The sequence below is a fragment of the Nerophis ophidion genome, linkage group LG08 (genome assembly GCF_033978795.1).
Source record: "Nerophis ophidion isolate RoL-2023_Sa linkage group LG08, RoL_Noph_v1.0, whole genome shotgun sequence".
Lineage (NCBI taxonomy): Eukaryota > Metazoa > Chordata > Actinopteri > Syngnathiformes > Syngnathidae > Nerophis > Nerophis ophidion.
This window is the reverse complement of record NC_084618.1, coordinates 44,065,406-44,089,261: the sequence shown is the minus strand read 5'-3', so window position 1 is coordinate 44,089,261 and position 23,856 is coordinate 44,065,406. Positions and strand designations below refer to the sequence as shown.

Genomic DNA, 23,856 nt, shown 5'->3' with positions numbered 1-23,856 from the left:
GTTGCCGGGACATATGGTACAATACAATCGGCAAGATAGGATGGAGCTAGACCGTGTAGTATTTTATACGTAAGTAGTAGAACCTTAAAGTCACATCTTAAGTGCACAGGAAGCCAGTGCAGGTGAGCCAGTACAGGCGTAATGTGATCAAACTTTCTTGTTCTTGTCAAAAGTCTAGCAGCCGCATTTTGTACCAACTGTAATCTTTTAATGCTAGACATGGGGAGACCCGAAAATAATACGTTACAGTAGTCGAGGCGAGACGTAACAAACGCATGGATAATGATCTCAGCGTCTTTAGTGGACAGAATGGAGCGAATTTTAGCGATATTACGGAGATGAAAGAAGGCCGTTTTGGTAACGCTTTTAATGTGTGCCTCAAAGGAGAGAGTTGGGTCGAAGATAATACCCAGATTCTTTACCGTGTCGCCTTGTTTAATTGTTTGGTTGTCAAATGTTAGAGTTGTATTATTAAATAGAGTTCGGTGTCTAGCAGGACCGATAATCAGCATTTCCGTTTTTTTGGCGTTGAGTTGCAAAAAGTTAGCGGACATCCATTGTTTAATTTCATTAAGACACGCCTCCAGCTGACTGCAATCCGGCGTGTTGGTCAGCTTTAGGGGCATGTAGAGTTGGGTGTCATCAGCATAACAGTGAAAGCTAATACCGTATTTGCGTATGATGTCACCTAGCGGCAGCATGTAGATGCTGAAGAGTGCAGGGCCAAGGACCGAACCCTGGGGAACTCCACACGTTACCTTAACGTAGTCCGAGGTCACATTGTTATGGGAGACACACTGCATCCTATCAGTAAGATAAGAGTTATACCAAGACAGGGCTAAGTCTGACATACCAATTCGTGTTTTGATACGTTCTAATAAAATATTATGATCGACGGTATCGAAAGCAGCGCTAAGATCGAGGAGCAGCAACATAGATGACGCATCAGAATCCATCGTTAGCAATAGATCATTAGTCATTTTTGCGAGGGCTGTTTCCGTGGAGTGATTTGCCCTGAAACCGGATTGAAAGTTTTCACATAGATTGTTAGACGCTAAGTGTTCATTTAACTGCTCCGCAACAATTTTTTCAAGGATTTTTGAAATAAAGGGAAGGTGAGACACCGGTCGGTAGTTTACCATGAGGTCAGGATCGAGGTTAGGTCTTTTAAGAAGAGGATGAATAACCGCTTTTTTGAATGCTAGGGGAACAGTGCCCGAGGGGAGTGATAAGTTTATAATATTTATATTTAGCACTGATGGACCTAATAATACAAAGAGCTCCTTGATCAGTTTCCCAGGAAGAAGGTCAAGTAAGCATGTTGTCTGTTTTATTCCATTTACACGTTGTAACAATTCCTCTAATGTTATTTCCTCAAAACGAGAGAAACTATTTTGGAGGGCAGTATCCGACGTATATACCATCGTATCAGTGTTAATAGAACCCCGTTGTAGCTGGGACGCATTGTCTTTAATCTCTTTTCTAATGACTTCAATTTTCTTACTAAAGAATTGCATAAAGTCATCAGCTGAGTGGGTTGAGCTACTGGAAGGGGTCCCTTGTTGGGTTAGCGATGTTACCGTACTAAACAAAAATTTAGGATCGTTTTTATTACGGTGGATGAGATTTGAGTAATATTTAGCTTTAGCTAAGGTAAGCATGCGTTTATAAGTTATTAAACCATCACTCCATGCTTGATGGTGCACCTCAAGTTTAGTCGTGCGCCATTTGCGTTCCAGCTTTCTACATAATAATTTCTGAGCTCTAGTTTCTTCTGTAAACCACGGGGTGCGCTTTTTTGGAGCCTTTTTTAACTTTAGCGGTGCTATGTTATCAATGGTTTCGCGCAGGGTGTCGTTAAAGTTGTTAGTGAGGTTATCAATAGAGCCCACATACTTTGGGAATGGTGCCATTACCGAGGGCAGTAGGTCAGCAAGAGTTGTCGTTGTGGCTGTATTAATGTTGCGGCTGCTATAGCAGTTATTATTATTATTGGTTTGACGAACATGCGTCTGAACCTCGAATTTTATAAGGTAATGATCGGACAATACTTTAGTATACAAGAGTATCGTAACTTTGGAGACGGTGATACCCCTGACAAGCACTAGGTCTATCGTATTACCGTTGCGATGCGTGGGTTCATTTATTATTTGTGTGAGACCACAGCTATCAATTACAGTCTGGAGCGCTACGCACGGTGGGTCCGATGGGGTATTCATATGGATATTAAAGTCCCCCATTATGATTATATTATCGGCGTGTGTCACTAGATCAGCAACGAACTCTGAGAATTCATTGATAAAGTCCGAATAGGGCCCTGGGGGGCGGTAGATAACAGCCAGGTGTAGAGGCAGCTGTGTGGCAGACTTCATAGTAAGCACCTCAAACGATTTATATTTATTATTTATGTTAGGACTAAGGTTAAAGTTTTCGTTGTATATTAGTGCGACCCCCCACCCCTTTTAAGCGGACGGGCAATATGCGCATGTGTAAAGTTAGGAGGACATGCCTCATTTAGCGCAAAAGTCGTTTGGTTTAAGCCAGGTTTCGCTGCGACCGATGACGTTAAGATTGTTGTCTCTGATAATATCATTAACTAACAACGTTTTGGGAGACAATGATCTTATGTTTAAAAAACCTATATTATAGGTAGTGGGCTGTTTTAGGGAGTTTTTGATCAAATTATCCGTAGTAGCAATATTAATAATGTTGTGTTTATTATGCCCAGTGCATTTAGTATAGTTACGACCATATCTAGGAATTGATACGACAGGAATTTTCCGATTGTTTGATTGTTGCTTTGATAAACTGCACGCATCATGGTTAGCTACCTCAGTAACGGGGATTTTCCGATTGTTTGTTTGTTGCTTTGATAAACTGCACGCATCATAGTTAGCCACCTCGGTAAAACACATGTCCAACTGTGAAACACTCAAAGCAGAAAAAACGTGTTCTAATTTAACTGACTCCTTACCCAGACCAGTAGTCTCGCATTTTCCATTTAAATCCGTCTTCAGGATGGAGGGAAGTGGTGTTCTGTGGGGATTAGCCATCTGCTTTGTTTTTAGCCCCGCTCGACATCCGCGTTTCCGATCACACCGCTGGCGTCTGCTCCGTAGACGGCCCCGGCTGCTACTAGACTCGTTAACCCGTTAACTGCTGCCAATCAAGTGGTGAATAAGATACTCTTTAGGGCAGTGGTTCTCAACCTTTTTCAACCTTTTTTCAGTGATGTACCCACTGTGAACATTGTTTTAATTCAACTACCCCCTAATCAGAACAAATAATTTTTGGTTGAAAAAAAGAGATAAAGAAGTAAAATACAGCACTATGTCATCAGTTTCTGATTTTTTTAATTGTATAACAGTGCAACAATATTGCTCATTTGTAGTGGTCTTTCTTGAACTATTTGGAAAAAATATATATAAAAATAGCTAAAAACTTGTTGAAAAGTAAACAAGTGATCCAATTATAAAGATTTTCTAGACATAGAAGTAATCATCAACTTAAAGAGAACAATTTGGATTCATTAACTTAGTTCTAAATATTTCTTCACAAAAAAAGAAATCTTTAACATCAATATTCATGGAACATGTCCACAAAAAATCTAGCTGTCAACACTGAATATTGCATTGTTGCATTTCTTTTCACAGTTTATGAACTTACGTTCATATTTTGTTGAAGTATTATTCAATAAATATATATTTATAAAGGATATTTGAACTGTTGCTATTTTTAGAATAATTTTTAAAAATCTCACGTACCCCTTTGCATACCTTCAAGTATCCCCAGGGGTACACGTACCCCCATTTGATAACCACTGCTTTAGGGTTCATATGTTTATAAATCTGACTGTGCACGTAAGTGCCTCACCAGCTATGAACCTCACCGCACCTCACTGATATATATATATATATATGTATATATATACATATATATATATATAATATAAATGTATATATATATATATATATATATATATATACATATACATTTATATTATGTTATATATAATATAATATATTATATATATTATATATATATATACATTTATATTATATATATATATATATATATATATATATATATATATATATATATATATATATACATATATATATATATATGTATATATATATATATATATATATATATATATATATATATATATATATATATATATTTATATATATATACATGGTGCTCAGTCACCATAATTTTAACATAAAAACAACAGTGGTACAGTTTTTCAATTTACAGTAATTTGGTGTAAAAAAATACAAATATGGTGATATTCTTGTGACTGAGGTGCCAGTTGATTTTGCCCTGAAATCTATAGTTGTTTTTTTGTTTTTTTTAACAAGCTAAGTTGTTGCGTTTGAGACACTTGCTTTACAGCAGGGGTGTCAAACTCATGTTTGATCAGGAGCCACATTCACATCTACTCCCCAATTGGGCCGTACTGGTAAAATCACGGCACGATAACTTAAAAATAAAGACAACTGCAGATTGTTTTCTTTGTTTAAAAATAGAACAAGCACATTCTGAAAATGTACAAACCCTGTTTCCATATGAGTTGGGAAATTGTGTTAGATGTAAGTAAAAACGGAATACAATGATTTGCAAAATAATTTTCAACCCATATTCAGTTGAATATGCTACAAAGACAACATATTTGATGTTCAAACTGATAAAACATTTTTTTTTTGCAAATAATTATTAATTTTAGAATTTGATGCCAGCAACACGTGACAAAGAAGTTGGGAAAGGTGGCAATAAATACTGATAAAGTTGAGAAATGCTCATCAAACACTTATATGGGCATCCCACAGGTGTGCAGGTTAATTGGGAACAGTTGGGTGCCATGATTGGGTATAAAAACATCTTACATGAAATGCTAAGTAATTCACAAACAAGGATGGGGTGAGGGTCACCACTTTGTAAGCAATCTGTCGAACAGTTTTAGAACAACATTTCTCAACGAGCTATTGCAAGGAATTTAGGGATTTTACCATCTACGGTCCGTTAAATCATCAAAAAGTTCAGAGAATCTGGAGAAATCACTGCACGTAAGCGATGATATTACGGACTTTTAATCCCCCAGGCGGTACTGCATCAAACACCGACATCAGTGTGTAAAGGATATCACCACATGGGCTCAGGAACACTTCATAAAACCACTGTCAGTAACTACAGTTGGTCGCTACATCTGTAAGTGCAAGTTAAAACTCTACTATGCAAAGCCAAACCCATTTATCCTGAAAGGCCGCCGGCTTGGCTGGGCCCGAGCTCACCTAAGATGGACTGATGCAAAGTGGAAAGGTGTTCTGTGGTCTGACGAGTCCACATTTAAAATTACATTTGAGAACAGAGGACGTGGTGTCCTCCAAAACAAAGAGGAAAATAACCATTCGGATTGTTATAGGCGCAAAGTTCAAAAGCCAACATCTGTGATGGTATTGGGGTGCATTAGTGCCCAAGGCATGGGTAACTTACACATCTGTGAAGGCACCATTAATACTGAAAGGTCCATACAGGTTTTGGAACAACATATGTTGTCATCCAAGCAACATTATCATGGACGCCCCTGCTTATTTCAGCAAGACAAGTGTTACAAGAGCATGGCTTTGTAAAAAAAGAGTGCGGGTACTTTCCTGGCCTGCCTGCAGTCAAAACCTGTCTCCCATCGAAAAATGTGTGGCGCATTATGAAACGTAAAATACGAGAGTGGAGACCCCGGGCGGTTGAACGACTGAAGCTCTACATAAAACAAGAATGGGAAATAATTCCACTTTCAAAGCTTCAACAATTAGTTTCCTCAGTTCCCTTACGTTTATTGAGTGTTGTTAAAAGAAAATGTGATGTAACACAGTGGTGAACATGTCCTTTGCCAACTACTTTGGCATATAGTGCAGCCATGAAATTGTAAGTTAATTATTATTTTCAAAAAAAAATTTAGTTTATGAGTTTGAACATCAAATATTTTGTTTTTGTAGTGCATTTACTTGAATATGGGTTGAAAAGGATTTGCAAATCATTTTATTCCGTTTATATTTACATCTAACACAATTTCCCAACTCATATGGAAACGGGGTTTATATATATATATATATATATATATATATATATATGTATATGTATGTATGTATGTATATATATATATATATATATATATATATATATATATATATATGTATATGTATGTATGTATGTATGTATATATATACATATATATATATGTATATATATGTTCGCCCTGAGACCAATGGAGAAATACAGCAGCAGTAATCACATGGTTTAACAACATCCAAGACAAACAACAACACAACTTTATCTCCTTCGACATCGAAGAATTTTACCCTTCCATCACGCAAGACCTACTGACCCAAGCACTAAACTTCGCCTCGGACTACGACTCAATCACGGGCAACGAAAGAAACATCATCATCCACGCAAAGAACTCCATACTCATCCACAACAGTACACCATGGCAAAAAAAGAACAATTCAACGTTTGACGTTACTATGGGGAGTTTTGACGGAGCAGAAACGTGCGAACTCGTTGGGAGTTTCCTCCTCTCCCAGCTTGCTAGCCTCAACCTGAACCTTGGTATTTACCGTGATGACAGACTGGCAGTGTGCCGCGCCTTGCCAAGGAGCAGCGAGAACACCAAGAAGCGCATATGCCAAATCTTCAAAGAAAACGGCCTACGGATCACGATTGAAGCCAACAAGCAAACCGTCAACTTCCTCGACGTCACTTTCAACCTGAGAAATAACAGCTACCAACCATTCACGAATCCCAACACAACACTCCAATACGTGCACCATGACAGCAACCACCCACCCACCACCACGAAAAGAATACCTACCGGAATTAATAAAAGGCTATCGATGCTGTCATCCAGCAAAGCTGAATTCGACCAAGCAACCCCCCCGTACCAGAAAGCACTTGATGAAAGCGGATACAACTTCACCCTCACCTATGAACCCACTCCAGGAAACCAACCAAAAAAGAGCAGAAAACGAAACAACATCATCTGTTACAATCCGCCATTCAGCAAAGACGTCTCAACCAACATCGGCCGCAAGTTCCTCACTCTGATCGACAAACACTTCCCCAAAGGCAACACCCTAAGAAAAATATTCAACAAGAACAACATTAAATTGAGCTACAGCTGTATGAATAACATGCAACAAATTATTTCAAACCACAACAAAGCAATTGCAAAAGGACTGCCTACCCCCGGACTAAACGACTCTGAAACCAATAATGAATGTAACTGTCGCAAGAAACCTGATTGCCCTCTCAACGGAAGGTGCCTACAGACATCAGTCGTTTACCAAGCAAAGGTAATACGCAAGGACATTAACACATCCGACACGTACGTAGGATTAACCGAAGGAGCGTTCAAAACAAGATGGAATAATCACAACGCCTCCTTTAGAAACCAGACTTTGCAGAATTCTACAGAACTCAGCAAACACATTTGGAACCTCAAAGACAATAATGTTGAATATTCAATAACATGGCAAATTCTTGCATCCAGCTCACCTTACAACAGTGGTAATAAAAGATGCAACCTATGCTTAAAAGAGAAACTGTTTATTATATATCATCCAGATTTATCATCCCTCAACAAGCGCAGTGAAATCATTTCAACATGCCGCCACAAACGGAAACACCTCCTAGGTAACACATAAGCCAATCACCACACCCTACGCCTGCTTGTACCCACCCACTCTGTGCTCTATATAAACCATTGTATGTGAATGCTTCCATTAAAATCTCCTGATGATTGAGGGAACCCCTCATGAAACAGATCTGTAGAGATGAAGTAGTCTTGTGATTTTTTTTTCCCACACCTATACATATATATATATATATATATATTAGGAGTGTGGGAAAAAATCAATTCAAATACGTTGTGCGATTCAAAATCGATTCTCATTTTAAAAAAAATGAGAACCGATTCTGAACAACACTCAGAACTGCAATAAACAGAGCAATTGAGAGGAGACACAAACACGACACAGAACAAACTAAAAGTAGTCAAACAAAAATAAATATTATCAAAAACAGTATCAATATTAGTTATAATTTCAGCATAGCAGTGATTAAAAATCCCTCATTGGCATTATCATTAGACATTTATTAAAATAAAAAAAAAAGAACAATAGTGTCAAAGTGGCTTACACTTGCATCGCATCTCATAAGCTTGACAACACACTGTGTCCAATGTTTTCATAAAGATAAAATAAGTCATATTTTTATTTCGTTTAATAGTTTCAACAAATTTACATTATTGCAATCAGTTGATAAAACATTGTCCTTTACAATTATAAAAGCTTTTTTAAAAAAAATCTACTACTCTGCTAGCATGTCAGCAGACTGGGGTAGATCCTGCTGAAATCCTATGTATTGAATGAATACAGAATTGTTTTGAATCGGAAAAATATTGTTTTTGAATCTAGAATCGCGTTGAATCGAAAAAAATCGATATATAATCAAATTGCGACCCCAAGAATCGATAATGAATCGAATCGTGGGACACCCAAAGATTCCCAGCCCTAAAAGTGATATATGAAAACAAACCTCCTAGCTTGGCTACAATGGATGTGGGGTGATTTAAATAGCAAGTTGGTATACTGAGCAAGTTGAAAGTTGACTTGTGGTTAGAGTGTTCGCCCTGAGATTGGTTTGTCGTGAGTTCAAACCCTGGCCGTGTCATACCAAAGACTATAAAAATGGGACTCATTACCTCCCTGCTTGGCACTCAGCATCAAGGGTTGGAATTGGGGGGTAAATCACCAGAATGATTCCTGAACTGCTGCTCACTGCTCCCCCCACATCCCAGGGGGTGGAACAAGTAGATGGGTAAAATGCAGAGGGTGATTTAACCACACCTAGTGTGTGTGTGTGACTATCAGTTGTACTTTAACTGTTAACTTTAAAGTGCATAGACATAGACAAGATAAATTATCTGTTATTAAACCAAATAAAATAATAAACAAAATAAAAACTCATTTTAGTTACGTATCTAAAAACAAATTTTAGTTACGTATCCAACAGCTGCACTGATCTCTCTCCCCCCACCCCCATTTGTGACACATTTACCCAGCGTTTGCTTGACCATTTGTTGCCAGGCCGGGCTTATAGAGCTTAGTGATTACCCAATCATTACCCCTGTCCCCCAACAAGGTTGCAGCTTGCAGCGCACAGCTAATTCTACTGTAATCACTCCTCCACACTACATTTCATGAACTTTTTATAATGAAAATAAATAGACTCCATTGTAAACCATGAAGTCAATAATATAGAGCAGATGATGTAAATGTGGAAAAGTAAAGACATACATTTTATACTGTTATGTATATAAGATCATTAGAATCGGACTATTTATTTTGTTTAGTTAAAAAGAGACAAGGGGCCTGGGGCCGGTACAATTAATTAAATGTAATAAGAATGGGCTCAGGTGCAGGCTCGATTTGGGAATACAAGATTAGAGCCAATAAATAATACAGCCGACTGTCCAATTAGAGATAGAGCCTACTGACCAATGAGTTGTGACTTATGGTATCACGGATAATAAGAATTGAAAGCCAGGATTTGTGGAGTTTGCATGTTCTCCCCGTGAATGCGTGGGTTCCCTCCGGGTACTCCGGCTTCCTCCCACCTCCAAAGACATGCACCTGGGGATAGGTTGATTGGCAACACTAAATGGTCCCTAGTGTGTGAATGTGAGTGTGAATGTTGTCTGTCTATCTGTGTTGGCCCTGCGATGAGGTGGTGACTTGTCCAGGGTGTACCCCGCCTTCCGCCCGATTGTAGCTGAGATAGGCGCCAGCGCCCCCCGCGACCCCACAACGGAATAAGCGGTAGAAATGGATGGATTTGCAGATTCTAGAAAAAAACGTTTGATTTTCTTTGTGTTTTTTAATGAGGAAAGTTCTAGATTGTTGTTTGAGAAACGGTTTTATCTCTGCCAGCTTTTTCAGATATTTATAATTACATATACATTGAAGCGATGGCAGATAATAGTTTACATTTTTGGGTGTAAGTTTACATTTAAGTGTGTTTTACTGCAATAATAGTGTTTTAATGAGACATTTAAGGCACATATGACATAATTAACCATTGAATATTAGTTTCTGGGGCAGCACGGTGGAGAAGAGGGGTTAGTGCATGTGCCACACAATACTAAGGTCCTGGATCTTTCTGTGTGGAGTTTGCATGGTCTCCCCGTGACTGCGTGGGTTCCTTCCAGGTACTCTGGCTACCCCCCACCTCCAAAGACATGCACCTGGGGATAGGTTGTTTGGCAACACTAAATGGTCCCTAGTGTGTGAATGTGAGATTGAATGTTGTCGGTCTATCTGTGTTGCCCTGCGATGAAGTGGCGACTTGTTCAGGGTGTACACCACCTTCCGCCCAATTGCAGCTGAGATAGGCTCCAGCACCCCCCGCAACCCTGAAAGGGACAAGCAGTAGAAAATGGATGGATATCAGTTTCTTATTTCATTTGTATTTGTCAACACGTTCACATGACAGCACCCTGGTTGTGTTGCAGTATTTATACTGCAACACAGTACAGTGGCAAACTCACACTCACTACTCACGTAGTCTGTGATTTTCTGAAAGCCTTCTCTTCTGCATTTAGCAACTGCAACCTTTTTTCCTTTAGAAAGTATAATATCTTTATATTCTTCATACTTAATATAAATATATTGTTCTTCCCGCGTGAAGATTACTGCTCTGTTGTCGTCACATTCTTCTTGTTTTTGCTAACTTCATCCCTTTTAGATCATAAGATTGGAAAATCCTGAGCTGTTTAATCAAGTTTAAAGACTTATGATTTTTTTGGTCAATTTTTGCATCGTCATCTAGCTTTGTAGTAACACTTATCCCACAACTTCAATGTTTGGCTAGGTTCAGCTGAATACTGTAACAAAGAGCAGATCCTGGATAACTTAAACATTGTTTATGGTACTGGCCCCTGTTCTTAAGGAGTTCAATATGTACATAATTCTTAAATTATTTGTCTTGTGTGTTGACACTAAATATGAAATCAAATAAAATGACCTTGAATACATCCCATTTTAATGGCTAATATAACAGTAGGGAAAGACTTAACAAATCTTAATGTTGACTTTGTGGAATTATTTAGACTCTTTCTAAAGAAGCATCAACTATCAGACCAATCCCCCACTAACTCACATACCGTATTTTTCGGATTATAAATTGCTCCGTAGTATATGTCGCACCGGCCGAAAATGCATAATAAAGAAGGAAAATAACATATATACGTCGCACTGGAGTATAAGTCGCATTTTTGGGGGAAATGTATTTGTTAAAATCCAACACCAAGAATAGAAATTTGAAAGGCATTTTAAAATAAATAAAGAATAGTAAACAACAGGCTGAATAAGTGTACGTTATATGTTGCATAAATAACCAACGGAGAATGTGCCTGGTATGTTAACTTAACATATTATGCTAATAGTAATTCAAATAACTATTACATATAGAACATGCTATACTTTTACCAAACAATGTGTCTCTCCTCGTCGCTAAATCCGATGAAATCTTCTTCCTCAATGTCGCTTCTAAACAACTCTGCCAACTCCAAAGGTATACGCCGCTTCCTCTTGTCGTTTTCTGCTGCATATTTCACTACGTCCAGCTTGTAATCTGCAGTATATGACTTCCTTTTCGGTGTCATTTTTGTTCAGCCCTTCTCAGTTTTTATAAGTTACCGCCAACGTTGAAATGATCCATTTTAATAGCTGCGGCAGTAGCATACAGCATATAGCAGTTTGCATTCCATGAGCCACAATGCACTTCTGCCATGATCCTCGCCCGCCGAATTCTTATTGGTTGACGTGTGTGTGACAATTGCTGACAGTTTCTTCGTCTCTTCCGCTAAAGAGATAAAAAATATTATTTGATATTTTACGGTATCGTGTTAATAATTTCACACATAAGTCGCTCCGGAGTATATGTCGCACTCTCGGCCAAACTATGGAAAAAACTGTGATTTATAATCCCAAAAATACGGTACATGCTGTGCATACTGCATACAGTAGAGTTTGCATGTGTATACAATACATGCATGCATGTATACCCCCCAAATTGCAAACATAGGGGAAACCAGGGATGGAAATTCTCCGCGGATCCAAGGAAATCCGCCGATTTTGGCGCCGCCAGGGTCATTTCTGTGAATCGTTTAAATCCGGGGAGAAAATTATAGGGGGGGTTAGGTACTCGTGGTTTTTGTCTCTGCGTTGACCTAGTTATCAGTATAAGGCAGAGAATTCCCGCGAAAAATATAATGCCAATGTGTGAAGGCACCAGATTGGCTAGCTCTACGATCAGCTGACAACATCAACCAATGACATAGCCCATTATAGGCGTCTGCACGCGTCGTTTGCCGACAATATTTAGTCCCTGATCCTCAATTATTGTGAGCGTTTCTGAACTCGTATTCTGTTTATATTGGTTGTGTTTATCGGCGACTAATCTGGAAAGAAAACACAGTAGCGTTTTCTTTATTGACAAAACAGTTTCAGACATGGTTAAGCTTATTCAAGATAAGAATGCTTCATTAGTGAAATATATCAATAAGGGCGTGAGAAACAAGTGGAACTGGGCATGGCTCGATATATCTATCAAACTGAAGGTGAAGATTAACTACACTATCGTTGAAGTAGACAAGCTGATCAGCGATTTCATTGCAAAGTGCGATGAACTGGGACGTGCTCTGTGCTTGTATTGCAAGGACAGTGTGAACTATGGAACTCGGGGAAAGGTGGCTCTCTTTGACCACGCGAAATCGGCAAGGCATCAAAGTAAAGTGAGTTTACGGAGAAGAATTCTGGTTAATCCATTTGTAGGCCTATTTTTGTCTATAATACAAAAGTGTGCAATAATTTGATATATGTGTAAACTTGTATACATACATTTCATCACATGATACATTTTTATGAAAATATTTGCTAATAAATGTGAAATTTTGGTCAGGAGAGTATTGTTAGATTTTGACTCAAAATAGCAGGAAATGCATCCTAAACTAACATAGATTTCAAAATTTGCACTAGGGTGCGGCCACTGTGCTGCCTTCCACAAAGCGGTGTTTTAGGATTAAACATTTTTCAGATGGTTTTGTAAATATTCATTCCCATCCCTTGGGAACACTGAAGTTGTCTCGTTATGTTGCAATGTATATGTACGGAATGTATTGTTTTTTGCACTGCAAAATGTAACACCTTTGCATTATCTGCTCCCCTTATCCAGGTTGTGGCCCCGTTGCTTTCCAACAGCAGCAACCACACTGAATGGCCTCAGGTAGTGTCCGAAGAAGTCAGACACCTCATACACTCCCTCAAGAGCAATGTGTTTGTGGTGTCGGGCCAAGTGCAAGGCAAGACACTCTTGTCACTTCCTGTTGGTTTTGAGGGAAGGGGAAAAGCCGCCTTGGAGACAGACAAGAGGTACAGTAATTATGGAAAATGGCATTGTTATGTCAACTTCTTAAGTTATAAATACTCCAGTATTGGGTGCAACTGATTCATTGTTGCTATGGTGATAGCTACATGATGATTGTATCAATTACCATGTGCAGTTCTTTCAAATAATCTTTCTACAGTCAGCTGAAAGCTTAGCTAAACCAATTTTATGAAAAGGGAAGACCGTTCTTTTTCAGAGCACAAACATTGGAATTGGCTAAGGTCATAAACAAATGTGCCAGAACATGTACATAATCAATCCATAAAACATGAACCTCAGTCGACAATTTTATCTTTGCAGCTAACTATTAGTCGCTACTAATGGTGCCAAATTACCCACGTATTTACCTAAGAAAACTAATGAACAAAAATTAACATGAAAATCTGAAGCAACGAGAACAAATCCTGTCTTACCTTTGCTGTTTTCGGTAACTTTGTTTGATGACGCTTCTGCCAAAATGATATTCCATTGTTGAGCTTAAATAGAAAAAATTCTCTTTTCACTGTCAGTTTAGGGTTATTTTTTCCCTTAAATCTTATTGGTCAACATGAAAATGGAGACTTAAAACTAGTAAAAATTTGTATTTTTTTGACATCAAAACCAAATATTTGTGCACACCTAACACCCCTTTGAGAAAATGTCCAAATTAAGGCCAACGTTTCAATATTCTGTGTGGCTACCATTATTTTCCAGTACTACCTTAGCTCTTCTTGGGTATGATGTTTAAGAGTGCTTCACAACTTGCTTCTGGAATTCGCTTCCACTCCTCCACGACGACATCTCGGAGCCGGCGAATGTTATAGACCTTGCGCTTTTCCACCGTACATTTCAGGATGACCCACAGATGCTCAATAAGGTTTAGGTCTGAAGACATGCTATTCAGATTAATTCAGTGAACCGTAGCTCCCCAGTTCCGGCAGCATTCATGCATCCCTAGACCATGACGCTCTTACCATCATGCTTGACGTTGGCAAGACACACGTCTCTTCACTCTTCACCTGGTTGGTTCCTTTAGCCTAGGCTCGTTTTATGGAGATCAACAATTATGGATGGACGATATAGCCTATAATCCATATTGCAATAGCCAATAGCCTTTCGCGATAAAGATATGGAGCACAATATATGTTTTGGCCTTGTAAATTACAATAAATCCCACTATAAAACAGGTTGCAAAGGCTCTTTGATTGGCTTCTGAGGTGTGTAGCGTCTTTACTGTTTTTTTCTGCTCTTTGTGGCTATGTTTGTTGCTTTCTCTAGAATTGTATTAATCTACTTGATTATTTCCTGTTCATAGCTTGTTTTTCTCCACTGTAACGCAGTTTCAGCTATCCATCCATTTTCTACTGCTTGTTCCTCCTGGGGAGCCTATCACAGCTGCACTAGAGTGGAAGGCAGGGTAAACCCTGGACAAGTTGCCACATCGCGGTTCCAGCTAGTCTTCTGTTAAAGTGTACCTTATTATGTCTTTCCGCTATTTTACAATCAAGCTCGCTTTGCAGTTAGCATGGCTTTGCATCTTCTCTTGCTCCCTCTTGCTCAGGATGTTGCATGCTCATTCCTCATCTTCCAGTGATAATGGTACTAAGAGTTGCCACCACGGATGTTGAGACTAGTAATTTAGAGGAGCGGGTCTGCACTGTGGAAGGAATACTTGAACACCTAGCCCATCTCTGACAGGACGGTACATTACATCCACGCAATGCATCTTGCATCTAAATTTTTCGAAACACGGCTATGTCATCAACATGTACTATTGCAATAAGACAATGGAATTGAAACATCATTGTAATTTATATTGTATATTGTTTACATGGATACAACCCCAGCAATATTTCACTTTTCACATCCTCAGTGTTATTGGCATGTTCAACTTTCTGTGGCCAGTATGAAAGTGTGAGAGCGATATCACCAACGTTTTAACACTTGATCCCCATTGACACCCGAAACCTTGTAAAATTAATGAAACATATGTCAATGGAGAGGCTAATTTACCACAATTGGAACATGTTTGTTTATTGTATTTGTGTGTTGACTTTTGTTGCCAGTGGTTTGGAACATTAAAAGCTATGTGCTGAGTTATTTTGAAGGGGACAATACTGTTATACAAGCTTGCGACTGATTCCTTTGCATTTCATCAACAAGTCATTTCTTCAGTTTTGTCCCATGAAAATATAGAAGAACATTTTAGCAAAAATGTGAGGGAGGGGTACTTTTTTTTGTGAGGTACTGTACATTGAAATATGTGTGACATTTCGCAGGGGGGAAATGGTAGATAAAAGCATCATCCACTCCTTGGAGTCTGCAGTGATTGAGTGGAGCCATCAGATCCGTGCAGTGGTGAAACAAGACTCGGCAAAGCTTTTGGTTGAAGGCAAAAACCCAACACCGCACACAGAACTGCTCCTTTGGAAGAACAGGTCAGCATATTTCGTTGCGGTTAGGATTTATTTGTTTCAGACATGTTTAACAAGTTAAGGAACGTCACACGGTTACATCTGCACAATTCAATTATCTGAAAAGGAGTTTTAAGAAGCAAAGTTTTAGATTATACATAAATGTGTGTGTGTGTATATATATATATATATATATATATATATATATATATATATATATATATATATATACACATAACAAGTGAAGTTGGCACGCTGTGTAAATCGTAAATAAAAACAGAATACAATAATTTGCAAATCTTTTCAACCTATCGTTCGAACTGGTAAATTTGAAAATAATAGCTCATTCGGAATTTGATGCCTGCAACATGTTTAAAAAAAACTGGCGCAAGTGGCAAAACAACCGAGAAAGTTGAGGAATGCTCATCAAACACTTATTTGGAACATCCCACAGGTGAACAGGCTAATTGGGAACAGGTGGGTGCCATGATTGGGTATAAAAGCAGCTTCCATGAAATGCTCAGTCATTTACAAACAAGGATGGAGCGAGGGTCACCACCCTGTGAAGAAATGCGTGAGCAAATTGTCGAACAGTTTAAGAGTAACATTTCTCAACAAGCTACAGCAAGGAATTTAGTGATGTGAGAATGGCAACGTGTTTTCTGAGTGACGTCAGTGAGTGAGTGGACGAGTAAAGAGGGAGAGGGGTAGCGCGTCCGGTTGTGTCCTGCAAAACTGATGATTAAGCAACCAGAATGTCACAAATCGGCGGCCTCAAATTCCAACTGGAAAGCGGAGCTTAGCAGACACATTGTAAAATGAAGGGTTACCCCGACAAAAACATCGACCGTAGAGGGAACGTCTGCCCTGTGTTCCTTGATGAAAGTCTGCACCGGAGCCGAACAGCAGGATAGGTGGAACAACTGCTTTATTACCTGTCATTACTGTATTTAAACTACTTGTGCAGATCTGAATGTTCATTATTTAACGTGTTTACCTATGTTTGAAGCAAAGGTGCTAATAATAATCGCCACGTTTGGCGAGGCGTGTTTTAAAGCAACAGTTGAAGTGTGGCGCTTCCTTGTTTAAAGCGCCACCTTTACCGTTAGTTTTGAATCCCAAATACCTCCATATTGCGCTTCACGCACCCTCAGTATTAACTAGTAGAATTGTTTTTTTTTTGCCATTCTTCCCCACTACGATGTTATCGCTTGTATGCCCTTTGTGGGGCCCGGTTGCTGGGGGTTCGGGGTGTGTCTGGACCCCTCGGGGGAGGAAGAAGTAACAACAGAAGCAGTTTTACTTGATGGCCAGCTTGTTGAAATTGTGGAAGCATTCAAATATCTTGGTACAGTCTTTGATAGTAGGGGTGGGCGAAATGGATGAAAAAGTATATCTTGATATCTTTTTACTAGGGGTGGGCAAATTAATGCGTTAATTATGAGTTAACTCATCAATCTATTAACGCCGACAATTATTTTATCGCACATTTGCGTATGTTGTTTACATGCTTTTATTTGTTAACGCCTTTTCTTAACAAGATGGCGTCGCCCGGCGTCGAGGGGCTCTTGGTAAAGATGGAACATTTGGCAAAAATACTGGACAATTCTGCAAATTTAATGGCTGGCTTACAGCGTGGTCACTCCGGGTCACTTACGACCGCCAGACAATTCTGAATGTGGATAGATCGGGCCGTTTTGGACTGAATGACGCGTGCTTGCTAGACCGGCTAGCTAGCATGGGAATACTTCGCCGGCTACATCCAGCGGCCTGTGAAGCAGCGGAGTATATGTGTTGTCTGTCTATTTATGAATAATGCAGACGAGGAGTGTTGGCTGAGTTCTTAACGTTTACTTTCAGAGCGTGCATATCACAACATACAAGATGCCGTCATGGCGACACAACCTATACCGGGCTACCGCGCATGCTCGTCACTCCTGTTGCATGCTGGGTAGGGTAGTTCTTTTATTCCCTGGCTCATAACATCACAATATAGTACCATGTATATGCGTTCAGTTTATCAAAGCACCAAGCAAACAATCGGAAAATTCCCATCATATCAATTCCTAGATATGGTCATAATTATTTTAAGTGCACTACGCAGAATAAACACAACATTATTAATATTGCTACTACGGATAATTTGATTAAAAATTCCCTAGAACAGCCCACTACCTATAATATAGTTTTTTTAAACATAAGATCCCTGATAAAAAAAATGTTTCCGCTGTTACCTTAGAAATTGCCTGTTCAGATGTTATGATTGTGGCTCAGAGATTTGTATGTAGATTATATTTATTTTCCATAACAAACAGGATAACTTAAATACCCTGGCAGTGGTAGTAATAAGCTTAAATGTTTGTATTTACATTTTTTGAGTTGATTTTCATAAAATATGCTATTTAACTGCTACTGTTTAACAAGGACTGACTTAAATTGTGTTTGCACAACGAATGTTTTGGCGCTTTTGTTCATGTGGGGGAATATTCCAATAAAGGTGCACTACACACTACTTTTGAATTCATTATTGGGCTTTGCGTATACAATGCAGTTAATCACAATTAATCAGAGAAATAGTGCGATTAACTTCGATTAACATTTTTAATTGTTGCCCAGCCCTACTTTTTACTAAAACTCGATATTCGATGTATATCTCGATTAATTTTCCGGTGAAAGTATATATATAAAGATATTCAGTTTTGAGCGAGATTCACTGAAATTGAACTGAATGACAATTGTACTGTAAACAGTCGGTGGCACTTTTATTGACACAGTTAATCAAGATGGGTATTAACAGCACAGAAAATAAACTGTTTAAGTACCACATAATTACATAACAAAAATAACATAGAAAAACATTATTTCTTTGTAAAATAAATAATAAAGCTCTGCAAATGATACAAAATATATCAAATTCAGATAAAAAATACATTTGCGGGCAGGCACTTTTTAATTTCCAGTTGACGATGTAATGGACTGTCACACACGCACGGTTCTGGGCAGCGCCAAGTAAGTGCCATCCATCCATTTTCTACCACTTATTCCCTTTCGGGGTCGCGGGGGGCGCTGGCGCCTATCTCAGCTACAATCGGGCGGAAAGCGGGGTACACCCTGGACAAGTCGCCAACTCATCGCAGGGCCAACACAGACAGACAGACAACATTCACACTCACATTCACACACTAGGGCCAATTTAGTGTTGCCAATCAACCTATCCCCAGGTGCCCAAGTAAGTTACTTTACTTAATTGTACGGCTATGATCTTCCTCACTTCAGCATACATTTTTGGCAGCATTTCTCGTGCGAATTTTGCAAATTGGCAACTGGAGTACAGTTTTGATTTGGGCTTCCATGGTAATCAACTCAAATGAATGTTTTATCCAGAAGTATACATTTGTCCAAATGTGGTCAAGCAGACGCATTGTGGGTTTCCTGGACGTCGTCAACATCGGTAAAACAAAAGTCTAAAGAAGAGAATCCCTTCGCCATCTTCCTCTAGTTTTTTTTTATATACAAATTGCCCGATTGAATCCCTCTTCTCTTCTAAGACTCTCGTCATCTTTTGGGATGTCTGTCGTGATTTCCCTTCCTGGTTTGATGACCCGCCCTATCTTGCCTCTGATTGGCCAGTCCCTAATGTTTTGCTCTAATCCTAAACAATCGTGACTCATCATTGTAAACAACCAACCAATCATGGATGTTCTTTTACGTGCAAGCACGTATTGGAAGGAGGAAGGGGAGGGGTTTAGTCGGCCATGGAGTGTTGAGAGGGAGTGAGAAGCAGGGGAGAACAATGAACACAACAAATAAGCGGTGTTTGGTCATTTTGACGTGAAATAAATATATCGATAATACAATATTTTCTGGCGACTTGTCCAGGGTGTACCCCGCCTTCCGCCCGATTGTAGCTGAGATAGGCGTCAGCGCCCCCCGCGACCCCAAAAGGGAATAAGCGGTAGAAAATGGATGGATACAATATTTTCTTAATTCATATCTTGTTTAAAAATATATTGATATATTTTACTAACTCGATATATCGCCCAGCCCTACTTGATAGCCATATTTCCTTTTCTGAAAACACTGACTTCATATTCAAGAAATGTTTACAGCAACTTAGTCTTCTAAAAAAAATCCTATTCTATAATCATTTGTAGCAGTTTTGTGGTACCTTGAACGGCTACCAGCATCCGTCAAATTTGTCGATACACCAGGGTAAGGCTTACTACAATCAGCAGATGTTCGGTTATCATGATTCTGAATAGGAATAACGCGACCCTCCTTTTCACCCAAGAGTCCATTGTGTATCGAGCAACGTTGAATTAGAACAGGCAGGGTCCTCCGAATGCGAGCTTCTTGTCAAGAAGATCTTGTCAATTTATTTGACAGGCCAGTTGAACAATTCCATTTTTCAGATTTTGGAGACCATTGCAAAAAGAGACTCCTAAAATTTAACACTAAAAAGACGAGGCTTCATCCCATCTATTTTCTACTGCTTGTCCCTTTTGGTGTCGCGGGGTTAGCTGGAGCCTATCTCTGCTGCATTCGGGCGGAAGGCGGTGTACACCCTGGACAAGTCAACACCTCATCGCAGGGCCAACACAGATAGACAAACAACATTCACACTCACATTCACACACTAGGGCCAATTTAGTGTTACCAATCAACCAATCCCCAGGTACATGTCTTTGGAGGTGGGAGGAAGTTGGACAAAGAAGCAAAAACAAGGGCGATTAGGAAGAGGGAAGGGAACCGTCCGCATTAGTCAAGAGCCTGAAATAAGTAAAATAAAATAAAATATTTAGAAATTATCAGCTTTGAAAATATTTTTTACTTACCATTGCAATTGAATGAGTTGATTTGATTGCTAACTGTATGTTTAAATATTCTAATTCACAAAAGGCCTTTAAAAATATGTATAATTTACAGGAACTATTAACATCCACGGATATGTGACTTTGTGTGTTCTCTATACTCTCCTTTAAGATGTGCTGATTTGGAGTGTATTTACTCCCAGTTAACATCACACAAAGGGAACAAAATGAAGATTCTTCTGGATGCTGTGGAGAGCAGCTATTCCCTGGCTTTTCAAAACATCCTGCGGGATGTCCTTGCAGGTAATTACACATCATGACAACGGATTGAAAGTGTAGAAGCCACTGTGAGGTCGGCTTTTCTAGTTTGGAGTGTTGAACAGAATATCAAAACAATGTTCCCATCTACCGTTACACATGAATTTACTCAAGTGACTAATCCCCTCTTCACTTGGCAGCGTTGGAGGAAGCAAAGGACATCTGCACCTACTTGACACCTCTGCAGCACCTGATTGAGGACATGGAGAATAGAGAATTTTCTGATGTCAAGAATCAAATAGGCCCAATGATGCACACTGTGTGCCTTGTGTGGGCAAACTCTAGATACTACAACACCCCAGCACGACTCATTGTTCTACTGCAAGAGATCTGCAATGTCTTCATCCAACAGGTCAGCTGTAGGTGGCTGTCCAGCCCGCAGTATTCCGTAGGCAGTGTTTCATGGATTTTTGTTATCGCAAAACCTGTTTCTGAATTCGGCACCTGCCAGTAAATGTAATGTTCGCTTTTGGTTTACAGCTATGAGAGGTCAGGGGGCACAAACATATGCACATGCATGCTGAGCCAACTCTAATGTAAATACCGTGGAGGGAAAGCAATGACATTATTAATGTCCTATTAATTAAAATAAACAATGAACTATTCAGTTGATTTAACTAAGTAACAAAGGCATGCACACATGTATTTGCAAAGTTAGCCAACTTTATTGTAAAGTTGATCACCCCCTGGGATATGAGGGGAGCAGTGGGCAGCAACAGTAGCTGCGCCTGTGAATCATTTTTGGTGATTTAATCCCCAATTCCAACCCTTGATGCTGAGTGCCAAGCACGGAGGTAACAGGTCCCATTTTTACAGTCTTGGGTATGACTCGGCCAGGGTTTTAACTGACAACCTACCGATCGCAGGGCGGACACTCTAACAACTAGGCCACTGAGTAGGGGTCTAACATTGAATGATATAATGTTAAACCGCAGTAAAACTTTCCCCGGTTAATATTACTGTTTTAATTAGTTGCATGGTCACCGACGATGATTGCGTGGATGTGAATATTTGAGATGTCAGATAAAATTGAGCTACTTGTTAAAAAGTAGTCAATGCGAGAAGGTGAGTGGTTAATTGGAGAAAAATGTTTATTCCCTCAGAGTGGGGTAATAAGAACAGCAAGCATCACAAAGACCAAACCGTTCATATATTTCTTAGGTATTCCCCCCAAAATTTGGTTATAAGGGTGTATGATTACTTTCTGAGCAACAATACCGTCATAAAAATGATAACCATATTATGAAATTGTCATATCCTTTTAGTCCTACTTTAATGTGATTCCTCCTCTCCAGTTATATTCGGGATGCATTTGGGCCCTCTTCTCCCATGCGATTATGTAAAAAAAAAAGCTGCACAACTGCATGGATTCTGACTGCGCTGCATTCTCCTCCTCAAATTAATCAATCAAATAAACAACCAAAGTTGTTTATATACATATATAGCCCTTCATCACAAATGTCTCAAAGGGCTGCACAAGCCACAACAACATCCCTGGCCCAGATCACACATCAGGGCAAGAAGCCCCCAGACAACATAGCTCCCAGGATCATTGGGACATGCAAACTCCTCTACCACAATAAGGTGGCTGCTCAGAAAGGAGAAAGAAACACAAAAAAGAAACAACACATCCAAATTATAATTAATTTTATTTTAGACTCAACTCAAAAAATAGCTGTGATGTTTGTCTTTAAGATATATATATCTAATATTGTACATTTCCCCCCCAAAAACCTGATAGTTTTGGAGAGGATTGGGCGTAAAGGGTTTTAATTACAATTTAAATGGAATGGGTCTGAAACCATTTTTAGACGCAAAAAGTGGGTTATAAATGTAAGTGTGGAGCCAAATTTACGCAAAATTTAAACCAAAGCATAGCCAATACATATGATTTAAACCAAAAGGAAGTGTGTTAAATGTGGATTAAAATCATTATATGTCCCTTTTAAATGTGGGGTTTTGCTTTACACACTCTGCAGCCTGCATCAATTTTCCTTTTTTTAGCATGAGCGGACACATTTTTTACTGAATACTGCTAAACTCAAATCTGGTAAAGATGAGTAGTGTTCACGCGCAGTTCAATAAAATCTTACAAACTGTTAAACTTGTTTCTGCTGTCCAACAACAGGCTCGGGGTTATTTGGTGCCTGAGGAACTTTTCAAAGGAGAGGTTTCTGAGAGTCTCTTGAAAGTTCAGACCAGCCTAAACATCTTGGAGCTATTCAGGAGCACCTACAAGGATCGAAGAGCCAATCTGGACCAATACCAGAGGAACGGAAGCATGGTAAAACCCTGGGATTTTTCCCCTGCTTTGGTTTTCTCTGGACTTGATCACTTCATCCATAGAGTCAAGGCTGCAGAAGTAAGTGTGTTCAATCGCTGAAGGGATTTTTGGATGCATAATATTTTACTGAGTGAGGTTCTACATGAATATCTTTTCCATTTCTGGATAGGACATTCTTTTGACGGCCGCAAACTTGCTCAAGCTTGAGAAATTGGAAATTGGAGGTGTTCAAGGTCGAGCACTTAGCCAGCAGGTCCAGCTACTCTACCAGGATTTTATGGAGCGTTTCAAGATCTTTACAGAGAAGCCTTATGATTTAGACTTCCTAGACCTCAACAATAAGGTAAGTAGAACTTTTGTATTTGCTTTCCTACTTGGCCTACCACTGTATTTTACTGCAGCTAAATGCATTAAAGACAACAAGCAATTTTAACCCTAATCACTACATAGCACATACAGTGGGTAAAATTTGTATTTCATCCCTTGTTGATTTCGTAAGTTTACACTCTTACAAAGATATTGAATAGTTCATATTTTTTATGGT

At 39.2% G+C, this 23,856-nt stretch overlaps 1 protein-coding gene across 1 annotated transcript in view; it reads left to right on the top strand.

Annotated features, from left to right (window-relative positions):
- Nucleotides 1-23,856, top strand: part of dnah9 (dynein, axonemal, heavy chain 9) — a 41,158-nt gene that overhangs the window by 5,245 nt on the left and 12,057 nt on the right. Inside the window, exons 2-7 of the mRNA XM_061908638.1 lie at nt 13,294-13,490; nt 15,765-15,923; nt 20,883-21,013; nt 21,169-21,380; nt 23,157-23,390; nt 23,482-23,655. Of these exons, the coding sequence (XP_061764622.1) occupies nt 13,294-13,490; nt 15,765-15,923; nt 20,883-21,013; nt 21,169-21,380; nt 23,157-23,390; nt 23,482-23,655 (1,107 nt within the window). The remainder of the gene's footprint in view (nt 1-13,293; nt 13,491-15,764; nt 15,924-20,882; nt 21,014-21,168; nt 21,381-23,156; nt 23,391-23,481; nt 23,656-23,856) is intronic.